Source organism: Octodon degus, unplaced genomic scaffold, assembly GCF_000260255.1.
Source record: "Octodon degus isolate 3935 unplaced genomic scaffold, OctDeg1.0 scaffold00220, whole genome shotgun sequence".
Classification (NCBI taxonomy): Eukaryota; Metazoa; Chordata; class Mammalia; order Rodentia; family Octodontidae; genus Octodon; species Octodon degus.
The window spans coordinates 1,980,758-2,001,696 of record NW_004524796.1 but is presented as its reverse complement, the minus strand read 5'-3'; the positions used below and the strand labels follow the sequence as shown (position 1 = coordinate 2,001,696).

The following is a 20,939-nucleotide window of genomic DNA, read 5'->3' as shown; positions in this document are numbered from 1 at the left end:
TCCCCATTTTCTTGATATTGTTCACGAATAGTACTATAATATGCAACCAACAAAGATACACAGAACATACATGTCTACACTTTGCCTGCTCTGCCTGCACTGGAGTATGCTGGTCTGGATGAAGCATTCCTGAGGGGCCAATGGTGAATGCAATTATGTATGATACACATCAGTAAATAGCAGTATTACCTAGTTAAACTTAATTCAAGGTAGGTTTTCAAATGACCATTTTCTGCTGCTGACTTAGTACAGTGTCAGGTACACAGCTGAAGTGACTTTGAAAGATCTGATATTTTCATGAAATCTTCATAAATTTCCATGACTTTTGGTGCATAATGTTTGTATGTATGTATGAGGTACAGTATGATAATTTGATACATGTATATAGTATGTAATATCAAAGCAAACTAGCAGTTCCAGCTCATGAAATAATTTTATATATATATTGATATGAACTGAAGTTTAGTTTTAATAATTTTTTAGATGGTGCTGGGGATCACACCCAGGGATACTCTGTCATTTATTTTGAGACAGTACCTCTATGAATTGTCCAGCTCCAACTTTTAGTCAGCCTGCTTCAGCCTCCCAGAGTGCTAGGACTAGAGACACGCATCATCATGCTAGGGGCCTTAACAATTGGTAACACCAGTCTTTTGTGCTCTAGATAACTGTTGTTTGTGTTAGTGAATGATTAAGATATATAAGTGTGTCTTTCTATGTAAATGCTTTTTAGTTAATAGGAGAACTATTTTACAATTAGCATGGAAGTGAAAGTAATATATTGTGGTTTCTATATTTTCAGGTCCTGCATCTCACATTTACATTCTTCCGATTAGAACAGGAGACTGATTGCCCAAATGAGTTTCTTCAGATTCATGATGGAGATTCCTTGGCAGATTTTCCACTTGGAAGATTCTGTGGCAACAGAGCCCCTCAGAATCTTCGGAGTAGTGACAATGCGCTCTACCTTCGTTTCTATTCTGACTATTTCAGAAGAGGTAGAGGCTTTACAGTACGATGGGAAACGCAGCAACCAGGTATGTTTAGCCTTAGAGAAAAGCAAAGCAAAACTGATCAATATTAGACTGGTGGAAATATGACAAGTTTTGAGGCCCATACATGGATGATATTTTTATAATTATTTGAGAACCAAATAAATCTAAAATGAGTTAGATTTTATTTTGTATCTGAAGATAATAAAATTAGAATGGGTTGGAGAGGATTAGAATACAGAAATCTTATCGGGTCCCTTATGAAATTCCTGAACAATACTTTTATAAGCGTTTCTTGTGAGTTCACTGCCAAGATGTCACGAGGTATGGCCCACATATTCCGTATCTTAATGATGACTCGCAAACTTCTTCTGCTGTTATTATTTTGTTTTTGATACTCTACTTTTTAAACTTGCAACTATGAACTTTTAAAACACACAAAATAAGAATGAACCATAAGCTGGCCCCCAATTCATTATTCATTTAATTTTGTTTTTGGCTTTGTTGGCCAAGAATTTGGAAAGGGCCTGCATGACAGATATTACTAGAAATATGTCAGTTACTGATGATCAGATGTGAGCTGGGACCACTGGCATCAAAAGGATCACGGGGCTGGACATTCAAGACATCTTGCTTGGGCTGGGGCAGAGAACGATAGCAGCATACTTGTCTGCCATGTACAAGGCTCCGGTTTTAATCCCCAGCACTGCAAACAAAGCAAAATGAAACAGAACAAAACAGAAACTCTTGCTTATGTAACTGACAATCCGTACCCTACCCCTCAGTCTTGGGATTACAGCCAGGGTCTCCTGCATGATAGATATCCTTTCTATCACTGAGTCATACACCCTTCCCTCATACCAGCTTTTGGATGAGAGCTCATCAGTCTTTGGATTTGAGTTTTAAATATTCTTTCTTTAATAAGGTGGCCTTGAAGTAGGGGTATTTCTTTTGTAATAATTGGCTTCCATGAGTTAGCAGTGTGACAAAGCTAGACAGATTCTGATGGGCTTTTTGATCTGCCCTTGAAAACCACATTACGTTATGTTTATCATACTTAATTGATTGAATTAATCACAAGCCAATGAAATTCAAGAAGAGGAACACATACCCCCACGTGTCCCTGGAAGAAGTATCAGACTTTCTAAATGTTTTGAAATCGCTGCCTCTTTTATCCTTATTTTTCCAAGAATATTTCAAAAAATAAGTGGGTATTGAATTTTATATAATAATCTGTCTGAGTCTTTTAGAATGATTATTTCACGTTATTGACAAGATATACTTTGTAATTGTGAATTATATTAACTGATTTTGAATTGATTCCTTTGGAATTGCCATTTCACTTTACTGTTTATGAGTATATGTTTTTGATACATCTAGATCAATTTTTATTCCCCTTTTCCCCATTCCCTCCTCTCTTCCCTTTTCCAAGATTCTTTTTCTATCTCTATAAAGTCTACTTTTCTGTTTCCTACCATACCAGGTTTTATTTTCCTCTTTATTTTAAATTTTGATTCTTATGTAAGATAAATCATTTGATATTTACCTTTATTTGGTTAACTTTACTTAGCATTGTGGTTTAAAGATCTAGTCACTTGTCTAAAGATGACTCAGATTTATCCTTTTTATGGCTGAGTGGTACTCCATTGTGTGCTTATACACACTTCCTTTATTCACTCATCTGCTGGTAGATGTGTGGGCTGCCTCCGTGACTCAGCAATTATGAACTGTGCTGCTGTAACTGTAAGTTGGCATGTCTGGATCTCTGCTGACCTTGACTCTTAAGAACAGACCCAGGAAGAGTACAACTGTGTTAAGCAGAATTTCTATTTGTAGTTTATTGAGTAATATTCATATTGATTTTCCTAGTTGTTAGTACTTCTTATTTTGAGAAGTTTTTCAAAAAATTTCAATTGCAAATTTTTGATTGGGGCTTTTACGGGGGCTTAATTATTTTCACTTCTTTATATATTCTAGATTTAATCCCTTTGTCAAAAGAGGAGCTGGGGCCAGGGAGATAGCTCAGGGTCAGGCAGATAGTTCAGGGTCAGGGAGATAGCTCAGTAGAATAAGCACTTACTTGGCAAGCACAGGGTCCTGAGTTCAATCCCTGGTACTGGAAAAAAAAAAAAAAAAAAAAGAAGAAGATCTGGGAAATTTGTCCCACTCTGTGAGTTGTCTCTACACTTTCTTGCATCCTTTGCTGTGCAGAAACATTTTACATGATGCTATCCCATTTGTTGGACATGATATTATTTCTTGTGCCACTGGGGTTCTACATAAAGCTCCTGCTTATGCCTATGTCTTTAGAAGTTTTACCTATTACATCTTCAGCAGATTGTGTTCACCTGTTTTTATGCCTAAGTCTTTGATCCATTTTGAGTTTATTTACTTATTTATTATGTTTTGGTACTGAGGATCAAACTCATGACCTTGCACTTGCCAGGTTGGCCCTGATGCTGCTAAACTATCTCCCCAGCCTTGATTTTATTTTAGTGCAAGGTGAGTCACTACGACTTTAGATTCATTGTTTTGCACTGAATGACAAGTTTTCTAGCACCATTTGTTAAAGAGGGTATTTTTTCTGCAGAACTTATTTTTGGCCCCTTTGTCAAAGATCAGATGGCTATTTTTGTGTCATCTAGTCCATTGCTCTACATGTCTGTTTTGTCCCACTATCATGCTGTTTTGATGACAGTGGTTTTGCAGTATAACTTGAAATCTGGGATTGTCATACCTCTAAATTTGCTTACTTAGGATTGCTTGAGGTATTGTGGTCTCTTCTGTTATGTATACATTTTAGGATTAGGTTTTTCTAGCTCTAGTGAAGAATATTGTTGATATTTAATTGAAAATGCATTAAGTATTTAATATTTAATATATTAAATATATATTTAATAAAACATTTAATAAAATGTATTTCATCTTTATATTTAATATTATATATTCAGTATATATAAATCATACATTAAATGTATGCAAAATATCATAACTATTTGGTAATAAGTCCTTATGACAATGTTGATTCTGCCAACCCAGGAATAGATGTCTTTCTATTTTCTAATCTTGTCTCCAGTCTCTTTCATCGGAGTACTATAATGTTCATTATAAAGGTTTTTAATTTCCTTGATTAGATTAATTCCTAGATATTATTTTTCAGGCCACAGAAAGTGGGATTGTTTTCCTGATTTCTTCCTTGATATGTTCATTGTTGTACAAAGATGCTTTTGATTTTTGTGTGTTGAATTTGTAATCCATAATTTTGCTGAATTTATTTATTAGCTCTAAGAGTCTTCTGTTGTAATTTTTGGAGTCATATGTAATAGATTATCTCATCTACAAATAAAGATAGTTTGAATTTTTCCTTTCCTATATACAGCACTATTTTTAAACTTTCTCTTTCCTGGCTGCTCTGGATAAAATTTTGAATATTACATTGAACAGGGGTGTTGACAGTAGACATTTTGGTCTTATTCCTAGTTTTAGAATGCTTTTTTTTCCCTTTAGTCTTTTTTCTTAAGTGGCTTTTGTTAGTTTGAAATGGTGCCTTACTGTGCCTCTTTTAATAAGTTTTTAATCATGAATTAGATATTGTACTTTATCCAAGGCATTTCCTGTATCTTTGAAATGATCATGTGATTTTTTTACCTTTACTACTAATTATGTGGCACATTAATTTATTGATGTAGGTATGTGGTACCATCCTTGCAACCCTGAGATGAAGCTGATTTGGTTATAATGTATGATCTTTTTAATGATTTTTTTGCATTATACTCTAAAGTATATTTTTGAGGATTTTTGCATCTATATTCATTAAGGATATTGGACTGTAGTTCTCTCTCTGTCTCTTTGTCTCTGTCTCTCTGTCTCTGTCTCTCTGTCTGTCTCTCTCTCTCTGTCTGTCTCTGTCTATCTGTCTCTCTCTCTGTCTCTCTCTCTTTCCCTCTCTGTCTCTGTCTCACTCTCTGTCTGTCTCGCTCCCTTTTTGGTTAAGGCCTTGTCTGGTTTTGTTATCACAGTAATGCTGACTTGGGAGAATGAGTTTGGCATCATTCCTTCCCTTATAATGTCATGGAAGAATTTGGGAAGTTAATTCCTCTTTGAAGTTCTGATACAACTCAGCTGGTGAATCAGTTGGGTCCTGGATTATGTTAGTTGGTAGCTTTTACTACTGCCTCCGTATTATTGCCTGCTATTGATCTATACAAGGTTTTTATATCTTCTCGGCTCAATTTTAGCAATTTATTTATGTCCAGGAATGTATTCATTCTTTTAGATTCTCCAAAATATTGGAATCTAATTTTTTGAAACAACTTCTTATAGTCTTCTGGATTTCAGTGGAGTTTATTCATAGATTTTGCTTTTTTCTTTCTAACTACATGGATATAAGTCTTTTCTTTCTTTTGGTAAGTTTGACTCAGGATTTATTGTTCTTATATTTCCTTTGAAATAACCAACATTCTGATACATTTATTCTTTCATTGTTTTGGGTTTTTTTTCTTTCATTACTTTGTAGTCCAACTTCATTAATTTTTCCTCTGATCTTAATGATTTCTTTCCTTCTATAAGTTTTGTATTGTTCTATTTTTTAGTCTATGGCTGTGAGATGTATCATTAGATTATTTATTTGGGATTGCTTTGTTCTTCTAATGTAGGCATTCATAGTAATAAACCTCCAAGAACCACTTTTCTAGTGTCCTATTGGTTTTCATATGTTGAACTCCTATTGTCATTTGATTCTAGAAATTTAATTTTTTCCCTGATATATTTTGTGACCCACTCATTATTTAAGATTATATTGTTTCACCTCAACGAGTTTGAATAGTTTCTGTGCTTTCTCATGATGTAAATTTCTATTTTCACCTCATAATGAGGTGAAAATAATGAGCTGACAGGATGCACAACATTATCTAAATTCCTTTGAATTTATTTAAAAATGTTTTACTACCTAAAATATAGTCTACTTTGGAGAAACTTCCATGAGCTCTTGAGAAGAATGTATTCTACGCTGTTTGATGCCATACTCTGGATATCTATCTGTTAAGTTCATTTGGTCAATGGCATGGTTCACTCTGATATTTCTTTGTTGAGTTTTTATTTGGTTGACCTGTGAGAGTGGGTTATTAAAGTCCTTCAGTGTAATTGTGTTGGTGTTATCTTTTTTTATATCAAGTAGTATTGTTTTATGAAATTGGATGTGCTGACATTTGCTGCATCTTTACTTACAATTGTTAGCTTTTTCTTTCTTTTGGTAATTTTGACTAAGGATATATTGATCTTATTTATTCTTTGAAATAACCAATACTCTGGTTCCTGTCTGGTTTTGGTATCAGAGTAATGCTGACTTGGGAGAATGAGTTTGGCACCATTCCTTCCCTTCTAATGTCATGGAAGAATTTGCGAAGTTAATTCCTCTTTGAAGTTCTGATACAACTCAGCTGGTGAATCGGTTGGGTCCTGGATTATGTTAGTTGGTAGCTTTTACTACTGCCTCAGTATTATTACCTGCTATCGGTCTATACAAGGTTTTTATATCTTCTAGGCTCAATTTTAGTGATTTATTTATGTCCAGGAACAACAACATTGTTTTGTTAGCTTTCTTTACACTTGTATTGCTCCCTGTACTGATGTGTAGTGACCTCCTTTGTCGTTTGGATAAGCTTGAAATTGAAGTACACTTTGTTTGAAAATCAGGAAACTGCACCTTCAGTGGCATTTGGAGGACCGTGAAAGAGTTCCTGCCCTCTTCTTGCTCCAGCGTCTTTTCCTTATCCCTAAATTCCACTGGCCACAGCCTCTGGGAGCCCTTGGGATTTTTCACTGTATTATGAATCAGTAAGCACCTGGTTCTGGGTCGCTAACCAGGACTATGGCCTTTGCTCTTCTCCTCTGTGAGTTCAGACTGTAAGATTTCACATGTAAGGGAGATCATGGCCTTCTCATGACCAGCTTATTTCACAGACCATACTGTCATCTAGGTTTGTCTGGGTGCAGAAGTACACACCTATAATACCAGGTAATCGGGAAGTGGAGGCAGGAGGATTGCAAGTTTAAGACTACCCTGGAAAATTCAGAAAGACCTTGACTCAAGATGAAAAGTGTTAGCTATGTTTTATGTAGCTCAATTTCTTTACAGTTTCATCAATAGTTCATTTTCAAAAATTCAAGATTTTTCCATTTGAGGGAAAAAGTGGTATCTTAGTGAAGTTTTTAATTTTTAGATGGAGCCCCTATACATTTTCTAAATGTGTATTTTTTCTGTATATTTCTATTCTTTTCCAAAACTCTTAATATATTGATAGGTAGTAGCCTTTTGCTATGCTTACATTTTTATTTTAATTATTCATAATTATTTGCATTAATATTTTACTTATATTTTATATATCTAAAAACTTTTACCTACACAGTAGTTTTTTAAATATTACATTTTAGGAAATGTATATTTCTTTCTTTTTTCTTTTTTTTGGTGGAACCAGTGATTGAACTCAGTCCCTTGTGCTTGCCAGGCAGGTACTTATTCTACTGAGCCATCTCCCTGGCCCATGTTTCTTTTTTCTTTTGGAAATATGTATTTCTCTGGTGAACTGAGATTTTTCTTGTTAAGAATTATAACAATGTATTGAATTTGTTTCATTTCCTGCATTGATAGCAAAGATTTTATCTGAATAATCTGCATAGTTACCTAAGTCTCATGTCATGTTAATTTTAGTTTTCTAGTGTTCATTTATTACAGTCAGGATTATTTTGTATTTTTGCCTTTACTTTTTATAATAACATTTCTTGGAAACTACTGCAGGTTCTTTGTCAAATAAATATGGCTATTAATATGTCATTGATCAATGAGTTAAGGAGCTGGCGGGGTGTGGGGCTTATCATTGGGTCAAGGCCAAAAAGCCCAATTCAGTCCCTATATATTCTACTCCTGGGTTGGTGGCTTAACCACATTTGAATGTGTTCATTTATAGGCTGAGGGTTTACCTAGGTTCTTTATTGCTAAAGAACCTCCTCAAAGGAAAATTATGTACTTAGCTATTTCAAAATATATAATGCTTAGCTATTTCAAAATATAAAATGATGTGATTTGTTGAGTGACATAGGAACTGACCAAAGTTCTAAAAGTTGAGCTGATAAAGACATGTAGCTCTTTAGAATGGAAAAAAATCAGTCTATAGTCTCATTATTCTTCCCTCAGATGGCTCAGCACTGTATTTGGAACTGTGTCTCTTTTGGGCAGTGGCCTATAAACATGGAACGTACACATAGAAGATTATCAGTTGATGACTCTAGATGTATAACTTTATAAAACGGGAAAGCTGAATGTCTTGTTTGAAGTGTGAGGGTATCTAAGACAACTCATAGTTATTTAAACAGAATTTTTTTTCTTCCTACATGAGCTATGATAATTCTACATGAAATATGTCTTGAATACAAATGTAAAGTTATTTTTCTTTGTTACTTTAGAGTGTGGAGGCAGACTGACTGGTACTTATGGCTCTATCCAATCACCGGGTTACCCTGGAAACTACCCCCCAGGAAGAGATTGCATCTGGAACATTGCAACCAGCCCTGAACTTCTGATAACATTTACTTTTGGGACTTTGAGCCTGGAGAACCATGAAAATTGTAGCAAAGATTATCTGGAGGTAAACAATTATATTGAGATAGAAGGTATCACTGCATCAGTAGGACCCATGGGACTGTAATTTGATGATGCCCACAGGTAATCTCAGTTTATTGGCAACAATTAGATATGTTTCTCAATAGGCACCAAATGTAAGTCTCGCTAAGCCCCTATCCTCAATGATGCCATATTGTTACTGCTTCCTTTGGGCTCCACTTGATTCTGAGAACAGACTGCCTTCCTTTCCTGGAAACCCAGTCCCCTGCAGAGGGGAGAGCAGAGTTCATTACAGACACCAAGAGCCGGTCATTTCTTCCAATACAGAGCCAAATCTTCAGTTGTCTATGTAAACCAGTAGGGTATCTCACAACTTGACTATAGTTATGAAAAAAAGAACAGTGATTGTGTTGAAATGAGTTGATAAGTGATGAATTGATGGAAAATATTGAAAATTATCATTAAGAAGAGAGGAGTCAACCTGGACTACTTCTCTCTTCCATTTATAAAAGATGAAAATATAGAAGAAAATGGGATAATTGTGCTAAAATACCTCCTACATATAGATACATAAAAAATGCTGCTCTCCATTTTTCTACTGAAAAGATCATTGAGGAGATTGAATTCTTAGGTCATTCCTGTATTTTTTTATCACCATAAATCTCAGTGCCTCTTACAATAATGCTGAAAATACAATAAGCTTTTCCACATCCAGTAGAGAAGAGTGGCGCAGCTGTCAAGCAGGGTCTCTACAAGTGGAAGTCATTAGTAATTTAGCGGTTGTAGTAATGGATTTGGAACATTTGGAAATGACTAGAAGATCTTCCTTTGTGGAAAAATTTAGAAAAAGAACATTTTCAATGTTAAAAGTAAAAAGTAAGTTACCTTGAAATTAATATTCAATAAATTACATTAAATTAAAATTAGAAGGTTTAGCCAGGCATAATGGTGCATTCCTATAAGCAAAGAACTTGGGAGGTTGAGGCAGGAGGACCATTGCAAGTCTAAGGCCAGCCTGGGATACAAAGTGAGCTCAAGACCAGCCTGAATTGCGTAGTGAGATTCCATCTCAAAAAGACAAAAATGAATAAATACAATAAGAGAACTTTTATTCCTATATATTAATTTTTGTATGCCTTATAATAGAAAGTATCAATCATTCTCGCAATATGTCTAAATAGCTATAATATTTCAAGGAATTAAATGGAAAAATTATGTTGCCCTATAATTTTGTTCAAGGGAAAGAGTAATTAGAATAGATGAAATTGACTATATTAAAATAATTTTTAGTTCATTGACTTTAAGGTGTTCTATATGATACAAATTTTCCAATTACAACAGAATTATAGAGAAGTCACCATGATTATTTAATATATTAAAGACCAAAGCCTAAAATGTTTCCAGGATCACAATGGCAGCATTGTGGTACTTCAAAGTTACTAAGTTATATTTTTAAATTCATTAAATTCATCAAACCATCATGTATACTGTGTCTAATGTGACAGCTCTTCATTCCTACCTGCACCCCTCCCAAATACCTAAAACACAATGTGAGTCAGTTGACCTCAGTGCTTTTCTTTCCTCTATTTTCTTTTCCTATATTCCTTTTATTTCTCTAGATCACTAGAAGTCCATCATTTGAAAGCAAATAGCTTAGGTAGGGGGAACTTATGAAAGAAAATATTCAGATTTGTAATCTCATGAGAGAAATTAAAAAATATGTTTGGTCCCAGAATTGAAGTTCAGATAGAGGACAAAACTTTTGGGGTGATGGGAAGACACCCTTTCCTGAACCCTAAATATGTGCTATCTATGTGAAGAAGAAACTCCCTAGAGCCATCATTTTTAAATGATAGATTTTTCCCAAAATTAATGTCTACCCTGACCTGCTATGTTAGAACTTGAACTCTGTGATGCTGATTGTTTACCCTTGTGCTTTAGATTCGGGATGGCCCTTTGCATCAGGACCCCATCCTTGAGAAATTCTGTACCACCCGCTCTGCTGCCCCACTCCAGACCACAGGCCCCTTTGCCAGAATTCATTTTCATTCTGACAACCAGATCAGTGACCGAGGCTTCCACATCACTTATCTAACTTCACCTTGTAAGTAATTTTCCATTTGGTAACTTCACGTGCACCTGAAGAGTTGTGCCATGCTTATAGCTGGTTTGTATTTTAAGGGATGCTGAAGGTAATAGACTCTTGTAGACTAATAATGTGCTTTTGCAGGTATTTCTCCCAGAGCTTTGGATTCTTTATCTTCTTAGTGTTTTATTATTAATAGGGCAATACCACTTGATTCCTAAATTATGGGACTCACTTCATGGCGGAAATATATGAGACACCTAAAATTAAATAATTTAGAACTTCACCGTTTGATGTTTTATTGTGTGATGGGTTATTCACATGAGTGATGCAGTCTGTCTGGAGAAGTGTCTGATTTCATCTTTGGATCAAGTCCACCCACGTAGGAGCTGACATCCTAGAATTGCATGGCTCTGGCCCCTTGGGTTGCACTTTCATTATTATCTATCATGTCTTCAACTTGTATGGATATCTGAAATCAAACAACAAACATATAACTTTCATTTTAGGGATAGAGAGAAGTTTGCTTATCATATCTATCATTGTTCTCATAACAAGAATTTATTAGAGGGGCCGGAGAGATAGCTCAGTAGAATAAGTGCTTGCCTGGCAAGCACAAGGGCCTGAGTTCAATCCCTGATTCTGCCTCCCCCCCACAAAAAAAAAAGATTTTATTAGAGAAATATCTGTTCAGTATCAGAAAAGCAATGAGGCACAGGTTCATTGGTCTCTTAACCTTTTACTTTGAACTCAGGCTCAATCCACAGCTGACCTTTTCTAACTCCCATGGCCCTTACAGCTACTGTTTATGCTTATCAGTCTGACTGTGGCCACATGTTGCTCTTCTGTATTTACCTTTTCTTTTACGTGCTTCATATGCATAGTTAGATACCTTCTTTTTCACATTATTTCATGAAATACCTTAAGTCTTTCTCAAATGAGGCAGCATTAATGTATTTCAAAACCAATTCCTAGAAGAGAACAGTGCAATGAAGTGTTATCACACATCACTATTATTTCAGATATTCTAGGTCATGGAGTGCAAATATATCATATGACAAATCTTACAACAGTGGTATAAAGCCTGTGTAGGGCTAATAAAGTAGGTGTATGACTCTGTGTGTGTGTGTGTGTGTGTGTGTGTGTGTATGCATGTATGTACAAATTTCAGAAGCTGGGTCACATGACCTTTTCTTTTCTTTTTTCTTCATTTTTGTCTGTAGCGGATCTGCATTGTGGAGGGAACTACACCAACCCAGAGGGTGAGCTCCTTCTTCCCAACTTGCCTGGGCCTTTGGCTCACAGCAGGCAATGCATTTACATCATAGAGCAGCCTCAGGGAGAGCTAATAGATCTCAACTTCACCCACGTGGAACTGGAAGGCCAGAGCAGCTGCTCCCACAGTTACATTGAGGTAAATTTGCTCCTTTAGTCTCAGCTGCCTTTAGATAATGTTCACCAAATCTTTTTATATACTGTAAGTTGAATAAGGCTCTTCGAAGGATTGTCAGCTTCACAGCATCCAGATCACCAGAGATTGTGTTAGAAATAACATTTCATACCCTATTCCAGACCCACCCAATCTGCACCTCTGGGGTTGGAGGCCACCAAGTCATTCTGATGCAGGGTACAGTTTAAGAACAACTGTCCCAGAGAGTAAGTATATGGTAAAATAGAAAGTGGTAAGGGAATCAGTGTAGGACAAAAGGAAAGCTGCCAAATTGTGTTGCTATGAGTGGTCATCAGCTGAGAAATGGATAAAAAAGATGTGATATTTTTATACAGTGGAGTATTACTCAGCTATAAAGAAAGCTAAACTTGAGGCTTTTATAAAGAAATGGATGCAAGAAGAGACCATATTTATAAGTGAAATAACTCAAATTCATGTGTTTCAAGATCCTGCTGTCTCCCTAGTGTAAGAAACTGAAAGAGCAAATAAAATCTGAAAGGTACTATAGATAATGTGAAAGAGAAAGGGACTGTTGAAAGGGAAGGAACAATTGGGGAGGGGGGAAGGAGAAAAGAAAGAAGGAAGGGGAAATATGTATATACTAAGATAGCTAGTATAATTGTACTACTAATTTCTATTGGTTCATTAAAAAGAATAGTTAATGCTTAAAATTTTCAATCAATTTTGCATGCCTATATGTGGTAATCTCACAACTACTTTGAAGAAAACAATATTTAATATAACCACCATTGTTAATTTCCTATCATCTTGTTTTGAAATTCTGTACCATATTTGGTTTTTTTTTTCTTCTTTTTATTTTCTTTAAAATTAAGAAGAAGTTAAAAAAAAAAAGTAAAATTAAGAAGTAAAGCCAAGACTAGAAACTCATTCAGGTGCTACAGTACAGATTATTACATTGAGCTCTATCACAAAGGTACATGTAAATAAGTCAAGTTACTAAGATTTACTAATAGGATTATGATTTCATAGACTATCTAAGATAATCCTCTTTGTGATGGTACTCAACCTAGACATGAAGGGATATGTCCAGGTAACCCAGCTAATTAGCTTTGCAGAGAGTCACACTGAAATCATCCAATACCTGTTATGTTAGAGGCTTGGCCTTTTTCTCCTTTAGTCCTGCATATTCTCCTTTATGCTGTTTTAGCTGTAAGCATACATGGTGGTTGTAATAGGGAAATAGCTGACTAAGTCAGATGCATTGCTTTTGCTTAATTAGTGGTCAAGCCACATCTTAAAGTGGGGAGTAGGAGATGTGAAACACTTCTGTTGGGCATATTTTACATAAAGTCAGAGAAGTATTTACCATTTTGTTTGGTTGTGTGAGTTAAGCCACTTTAGTTTTCTAGGAAAAATCTATATAACCTACTGACCTGTACTTAGAAGAAATAGCACTTTAACTTGCAATCTGTACATTGTTGAAAAAATATATTGACCATAGTACAACAACCTGATGTATTTTAAAATCTAGAATTGTTCTTTATTTCAAATGGTGAGATAATGAGTATACTCATTCAATTTAGGTTTTGAATAAAGTACATTAAGATGTATATTATGGAGTGATTGCTATTGAGCAATTGTAAATTGCTAATTGCTATAGGGCCATTTTAAATATTTTTAGGCAAACAAAACAAATTTTTAATACCAGCATTTTACTCCAAAAACAACAACAAAAACAAAAAGTAGTTCACAATTACAGAGTGCTTACTATGTGCCAGACAACATTCTAAGACTTTAAAATAGTATAATGAATTAAGTAGACAAGATTATTTACTGTTTACTGCTTACCTGGGTGGTGAGTGCTTTATGTAAGTGACTTCACTGCATCTTTGCAACAACCATTACGATTTCTACTTTAACTTCAGCAAACTGAAGCCCAGAGATACTGAGTTGTCCATGTGCTGTTACATGCCTAACAAACGATGAGATAGGGATTTGAATTTAGGAGTTTTAGTTGTACCAGTCTCTGATAAGAACAGAAATGTAAGAGTGAAAATTTGACTGTATGAGATGTCTTCCCTAGGAAGAATGTTCTCATGAATTTCCCAATGCCATGTCTGACTCTCTGGTCACAGCACTAAATATGAAGCCAGGCACAACTGTTTTCTCAGACATGTGAGAATCCTAATAATGGAAATCTGGGTACCTTCTGTTTTGTTCCTCATTGTGGTTCTAATGCCTATGGGGAGCTCCCATAGCATTTGGAATTGTCGCTCTTCTCTGGCTTTGCAGAACACTCTCACTGATTTCCTACGAGGCATTACACGAACTCCTCTATATAACCCTGAAAAGATCATAAAATCTGCGTTCAATGATTGAGTTTTGTAAACTAGAAGGGAAGAATATTTTGTAGGCATAATGGAATTGGAGTTAAATCATTTAAATTCGTATTTTAGTTCTATCGCTAGATGATTGTAGAACCTTGGACCATTCTTTATCTGAGTGCTTCAGCCGCTACTACAATAAGATGCACTATTTATCCTTCTTACCTTATGAGGGCAGAATCAAGGAAATGAGTGATAAAAGAAGGTTTCACATGAGAAACATTATATAAATACAAGGTTGTTCTAGCCCAAACCCTCAATTCTCACCTTGAACCTACCAGCTCAGGAAGCCAGGATTGCTTTGATGGCTGTCCATAAAGGAACCTTTCTTTTGATGTTCAAAGTTACCCACAAAGCTCTGGCCAAATTTGGGTTGTTTGTGAAAAAAGTAAAAGAACTCTTATTTAGAAGGACAGGTCACATAGAGTGGTTGGAGTAGTTGTACTTTTCTGTGATACCCTTGACTGATCTAAAAGAATACAATTTACCAATTTATAGAAATTAAGCACTAAAATAGGCTTTAGATATAACATTAGCATGTCTAATTTATAGTCTCAATTTTACAAGGAAAAAATGGAGTGCAACAATGTCAAAATCTAGTTGTTGTCAAAAAACAGCATTTCAATGTGTCTATACAAGATTTTAAATAAATGTACTGACTTAGATCAAAGTTATTATCATTAAATCATCTCCATTCATTGGGACAAGTGAACTCAGCTAATTTTAAAAATCTATCTACTTCTCTTCATGCTCTTTAGACAATGGTTGTGGAAAAAGTGATACAGGAATCAAATTTAAATGATATTAACATGACATATTATCGCTTAAACTAGTGGCTTACTTTTTAAAAGCTGTACTTAAAAATGAAATGTTTAAGCACAGAAGTAGAAGATAGCATTTTAGATATTATCGTGGCATCGGCATTAGATACTTTGACGATTTAAATGATTCTGCCATTTTCCAACTCCATTTGTGAGAGAAAGCAGACTACCCACAATTTTTTTTGCAATAAAGAGCACAATACGTTTCAATCACTTTATTAAATGATATTAAATAGTTTGTTTCAATTACTAAACACCACTTGGAATGGTGAAAACACAGACAGTATATTGTCATACTTGAATACTTTTCTTTAAAAATACAACTCCAAAAAAAACAACTCCAGTCCATCAATGTGTGTGTGTGTATATAATTTTTATTTTTTAAAATTTTATTTGTTTTATTAATTTTATTGAGAAGCAAGTAGCAATAAGAGTTTCAAAACCGATTAGTAGGACAGTTTCAATAATTAATTACATTGTGTATTGTTATCTTTGTAGTGGTTATTCATAGTACAAGATGTAGTCATGATATCCTGTCCAAACACTATCAGTACAAATCTTTCTTCTCACTGAATTAAGAGAAAGTAGCTGTATATCTATCCTAACTATTTTGTATAGACAGATACAAAATGGTCCTTCATATGCATTCCCTTTTTTTGTTTAGTTTTGTCAGAGATGGGTATTCCATTGCCATTTAAATACTGTAGGTGCATGAATTCAGCAAAATATATATAGCCTTAAAGGAAGAAGTGATATATTTTTTATAGTACTTATGATACTGAGCTCAGAACTAAAAGGCAGTCTAACAGAAACAAAGGGAAGTCTCCAGAGCTATGTGATGTGAGCGTTCCCACAATGTTAGAAAGAATGAAGAACCAGGGAAATTCCAGAGAGACATGAAAAAATGACAGGGATTATTCTGTTGAGGGAGAGTAGTGGCACTCCTAGAGACTCCTGAGTCATCTCCTCATGTGCTTTGAGATGTTTTGTTCCCATGCTAAGACAGCCTTTAGATGAAGATTAAGATATACACTACTGCCTCATGTGAAAAGAATTACTTTTCCACAATAAAAGAGCTCTAAGAGTGTTCACTTGAGGATAAATTTTGACTATAAAAGGTAATAGATTTGGTATTTTTCCAGAGCCTGTGTTACATATTTTCTTTTTCTTTTTAAAACAAGAAGCCTCATTTACATGCTATTTCTTAGCTTTGTATATCTCTATCAACTAAAGTTCCTACCTTTGAAAACATGGAAGATGTGATTTGGCTATTAAAGAATAAGTACAAGAACAAATCAACTTTTACTAATGTTTTTGTCACAGACTTTTTAAGTTGTATAGAACAGTTCAATCAATGTAACAGAAGAATCTTTCCAGGTTAAAAACCAGAACCTCTCATTACAATTTAATTAAGTGATGTAAGCCACCAGAATTCTGAGTAAAGGACACATAAGACAGTGATGAAAGTTTAATTTTTATTCCCAGGGATGCTAGATGTAGTCTGAATAATAAATTTCACAAGCCTATATGATAAGGCCAAAGCTTGAGGTAGAGTATGGTGGGAAATAAATAGAATTGTTTGATTCACCAAGCTCTCATGGTCCATCTTCAGCCGCTACCCCAACCCCACTCAGGGAAATGGAAAGGGAGAGGCTGGGGGAGGGGAGAGGCAATGCACACCTTCTATAGAAATAGGAAGGGTCTGGTGAGACTCTCCATAGACACGGAAAACAACACAAATGAAGGGCTAGAAAAGATGAGAAATGCAACTAGCATGATAGGACGGAGTAAGTTATATTGAATTTGATTAACGAAATTTAGGGAATGTACCTATTCTACAAGTAACTCTGGATCACAAATTCATCCTTATTTTGGATTTCTATAATACGGCAATTCCAGTAAATAAACATAGTGGAAATTGTACACCTCTTTATAATATAATGTAAATTAATAAAACATTTAAAATGCCTGTGTAATTGGAAACCAGTGAATTCTCTCCTAAAAAATTGTTGGAATTAAAAGGAAATAAGACATAAAGGACTTGGTAGAAAATGATGAACAGGAAATAGTGTATATCAAAATCTTTGAGACATGATGAAATTCAAACCTTGAATTTAAGAAGAACAAAAAAATTGGGAACGTGAAAGAATATAGCAAAGTGTCTTCTCTCTGAACTGTTTCCCCTTGTCACATTTTCTCTTCTGCCTTCCTGCTCTCTGTCCTCTTCTCTGAAGACTATGCCTGTACAACCCTGTCACAACTTCCTCACATCCGTAGGTGAATTCAGATCCACGGAGGTCTTCCTTTTGCTATCAGCTGTTAGGCACTGAAGCTCTATACTTACAGCCTTAGGGTTGATTGAGAGAGTGCTGTGACGTTTGATCTGCATGACCTTCCTTGTTCTCTCCAGTGGGCCTGCTGGTCAACCTCATGGCTATGACTCACAGAATAATTTGTAAGGATAAATTCATAAATGCTAGAGAAAGAATAAGTGCTCTGATAACTGCAGCTGGAATACAGCTATAGCTAAACACACAAGAGTAGGATAAATAGTATTGTTTTCTCAGTTAAGGACATTGCAAAGTGAATTTCAGTTCAAAGAAATATCTTCCTAGAGATAGCAGGGAAAGGGGGCAATGAGGATATGTTTAATAGCTTGTAACTCTAGCATAGTAGATTTGGGATCTATACTAGAAACATTTGGTTAGTTTCTTGCTCTACTACCAGGTTTTTTTTTTATAACTGCTGATGATTTTTGATACAGTGATAAGATAGATTAGTCAGGTTTCTGTCACTGTAACAAGTACCTGAGAAGTCAACTTAAAGGAGGAAATATTTATTTTGACTCAGAGGTTTGGAGGGTTTAGTCCTTTAGTTTTTGGGCCTGTGGCAAAGCAGTATCTCACAGTTGGTGGTGTGTGCTAGGGTAAAGCTGCTCACTTCAGGGCAGCTATGAAGGAGAGAGAGGGAGGCTGAGGTTTCAGTGTCCCTTGTGAGAACACATCTCCTTTGACCAAAATAAATGCTTTCCACTAGCCCCCACCTTCTTGAGGGTCTGCCATCACCAAAGAAAATAACTTTTAGTCTTTGCCTGGCTTCCCTCATCTTTCATCCCTCATGCCTATTCGCTAATGTGGTGTGAGGCCACATCCTTCTTCCACTTACCCCAAGTGGCCCAAGCTTTGCTTCCAAGATCAAGGCTTAGCTGAGGGATGTGTGAGCCTGAAGCTCACTTTACAGAAGCCACTCGTTAAATGCTGCCATTTGTTAGGGCTCTGTTTTCAGCTTTTGGATTTACCAAGCATAGTGCCAACATTTTTGGTTTGCTTTGAATTAAAATGTAATACTTAAATGGATTTTAGGAATTGCAGTGTAAAAACAAATCTGGTTTCATAGCATACAAACAAATGAACACAGATATTAAGACATGGCTTTGTGATCTGATCCACTCCAGATGTTAAACCTTACTGCGGAGTGGTCTCTAGAGCTCACACTAAAATTTCATATAAATTGAGTTTTTCAGCCCATTTCATTTTAGCTCTCTGTGCAGGAAATAGTTCCTTTACAATGACTCACATGTTTAAATGAGTAGTTTCTTATGAGGAACTATTTTAACTTATGGAAATAAAAATTAGAAATCATTTGGAATACTACATTGGCTAAGGAATCCTGGATCACAGATAATACAGAGAGGCTTTGAGCTTGAAGCCTTCCATGTTTACTAGATAAAGAAAGAAATAAGAAGAATATGAGCTTGATCACAACACTCAACTTTTGTCGTGGTCCCTGTCATTTCTTTGCAAATGTGATCCATAAAGAAAAATGATGTAAGTGGTCATGACTTGGCTTCAATGGACTTCTTAAGAAAAACACTTTGTTACCACAAACCAAGTTCAGATTCTAGTCATCCTTCATCTTTCTCCTAGTTGTGCAGGTGTAAGAAACAGCCAATAACAATTACCAGGCAGGTTAAAAACGACATCAGCACATGTCTGTGGCTTACAGCCAGTGTTGATTTCTTCCTTAGCATAGCACAGCGTATTGAGATCAATTCTGCGCAGAAGCTCTGCTGCCATCTCCTACGTCTCTGCCACTGTGGCAACCAGGCTCTTGGTCCTGTGAGAGGAAAAAGTAAAAGATGGCTGAATTGTGCAGGGATGGCCAAAGCCTCTCCTTAGAAATGGGTGCGTTTCTTCCACTCACATTCTGTTAGAGTAATTCCTATGGCTAAGTTCACAGTCAGTGGGAAGCATGAGAAGGCAGGGCAAGTCACACAGCCAAGAGCATAGATGTTCAACCTTCTTATAGGAAGGATGTGAATAATTATTAAAGCAACATAGTCTATCCTAGTTTACAAGCACACATGAAATAGTTTTGGAAGACACCCCAATTTACAAGTCCTAGCAAATTAAATGCAAAAGAGGTCACATTAGATAAAATGTGTTGGTAAATTTTATTTCAGTTATCTGTCTCAAAACTGCAGTGAGGTAGTATGATGTCTGGGATCCAGAGAGAATACAGGCTTATGGAATTAATAAGGTTTCATTTCCACAGAAAGAGAGAAATGCAGCCAAAATCAATTGCACCTTCTAGGTTTAGGGCCCTTGAGCCCTATAAGTTCCTCCTAAAACATTTGCACTGCAGCTGCTTTTCTCCTTGCTAAAGTCCTTGAGTTTCATTAATCAGGGCTCAGGGGAATGGCCCCCTTTAGCTTACTCTGATGCTATTTGGCTGTTTTTCTTCCTTCTTGTCATCTTCTAATGGGCAAAAGGAAAAAGAGAAACATTATCTTGGAAGAAGCAAATGGAACCCTGGAGGGCTGCAGAGCAAGAAGATATCTTACTCTGTTTATGTTTTCTAGCTTTCAAGGATTGTAGTATGTCTGTTTTGATAGACAGACAGACAGACAGACAGACAGACAGACAGAGAAAGAGAGAGAGAGAGAGAGATCTGCCACAACCTATAATTAGTGAATTAACAATAATTTGTCAAGTACCTATTTGTAACTTTTTTTTTGTTATACATTGAAAGAGATACAGAAAATTCATCAGTTCATCTTTCCTCTGAGATTTGCTGTTTGGTCAGTGAGCAATTCAGTATAATTTTACCTCCCCATAAAATCTGCATTACAGATGTACTGAGAGTTTGGAGCAGGGAGTTGCTATGAGGCTGAGTCAGAGGAGAGGCATGTGATTTTTTCTGTCTGTGTAACACTTGATTATATGGCTGAGCCATTGTTTATTTAATAATCCTTATTATTAGGCTTCGAGAACAATTTCAGTTCTCATCACAGCTTAGCATATTGCGCTGTGGACCTTTGTGCAATTTATCCTGCATTTTGAACATTTTTTTTTTTTTTTTTTTTTTTTTTTTTTTTAGATGTTCCATCTTATGCCTAAGATGTTTGATATTCAGACAGATTGTGAGGTTAAAACCACCTTCATATGTGTAGGGCAATAATAAGTTTCTCTTCTGGAGGGTTAACAACCTAAGTTTGCAGACCATAAATTAGAGAAAAAGAAGGACTGCAAGGACAGTCAACATTTTGACACTAGACTTTTACAGTCAGTAAAGACTCAGGACAGGGACCGGGGAGATGGCTCAGTGGAATTAACACTTCCCTGGCA

At 35.7% G+C, this 20,939-nt stretch overlaps 1 protein-coding gene across 1 annotated transcript in view; it reads left to right on the top strand.

The window, feature by feature from the left end:
* Positions 1-20,939, top strand: part of Cubn (cubilin) — a 301,005-nt gene that overhangs the window by 28,898 nt on the left and 251,168 nt on the right. The window contains exons 14-17 of the mRNA XM_023705447.1: positions 803-1,037; positions 8,454-8,635; positions 10,552-10,714; positions 11,920-12,110. Coding sequence (XP_023561215.1) covers positions 803-1,037; positions 8,454-8,635; positions 10,552-10,714; positions 11,920-12,110 — 771 coding nt within the window. The remainder of the gene's footprint in view (positions 1-802; positions 1,038-8,453; positions 8,636-10,551; positions 10,715-11,919; positions 12,111-20,939) is intronic.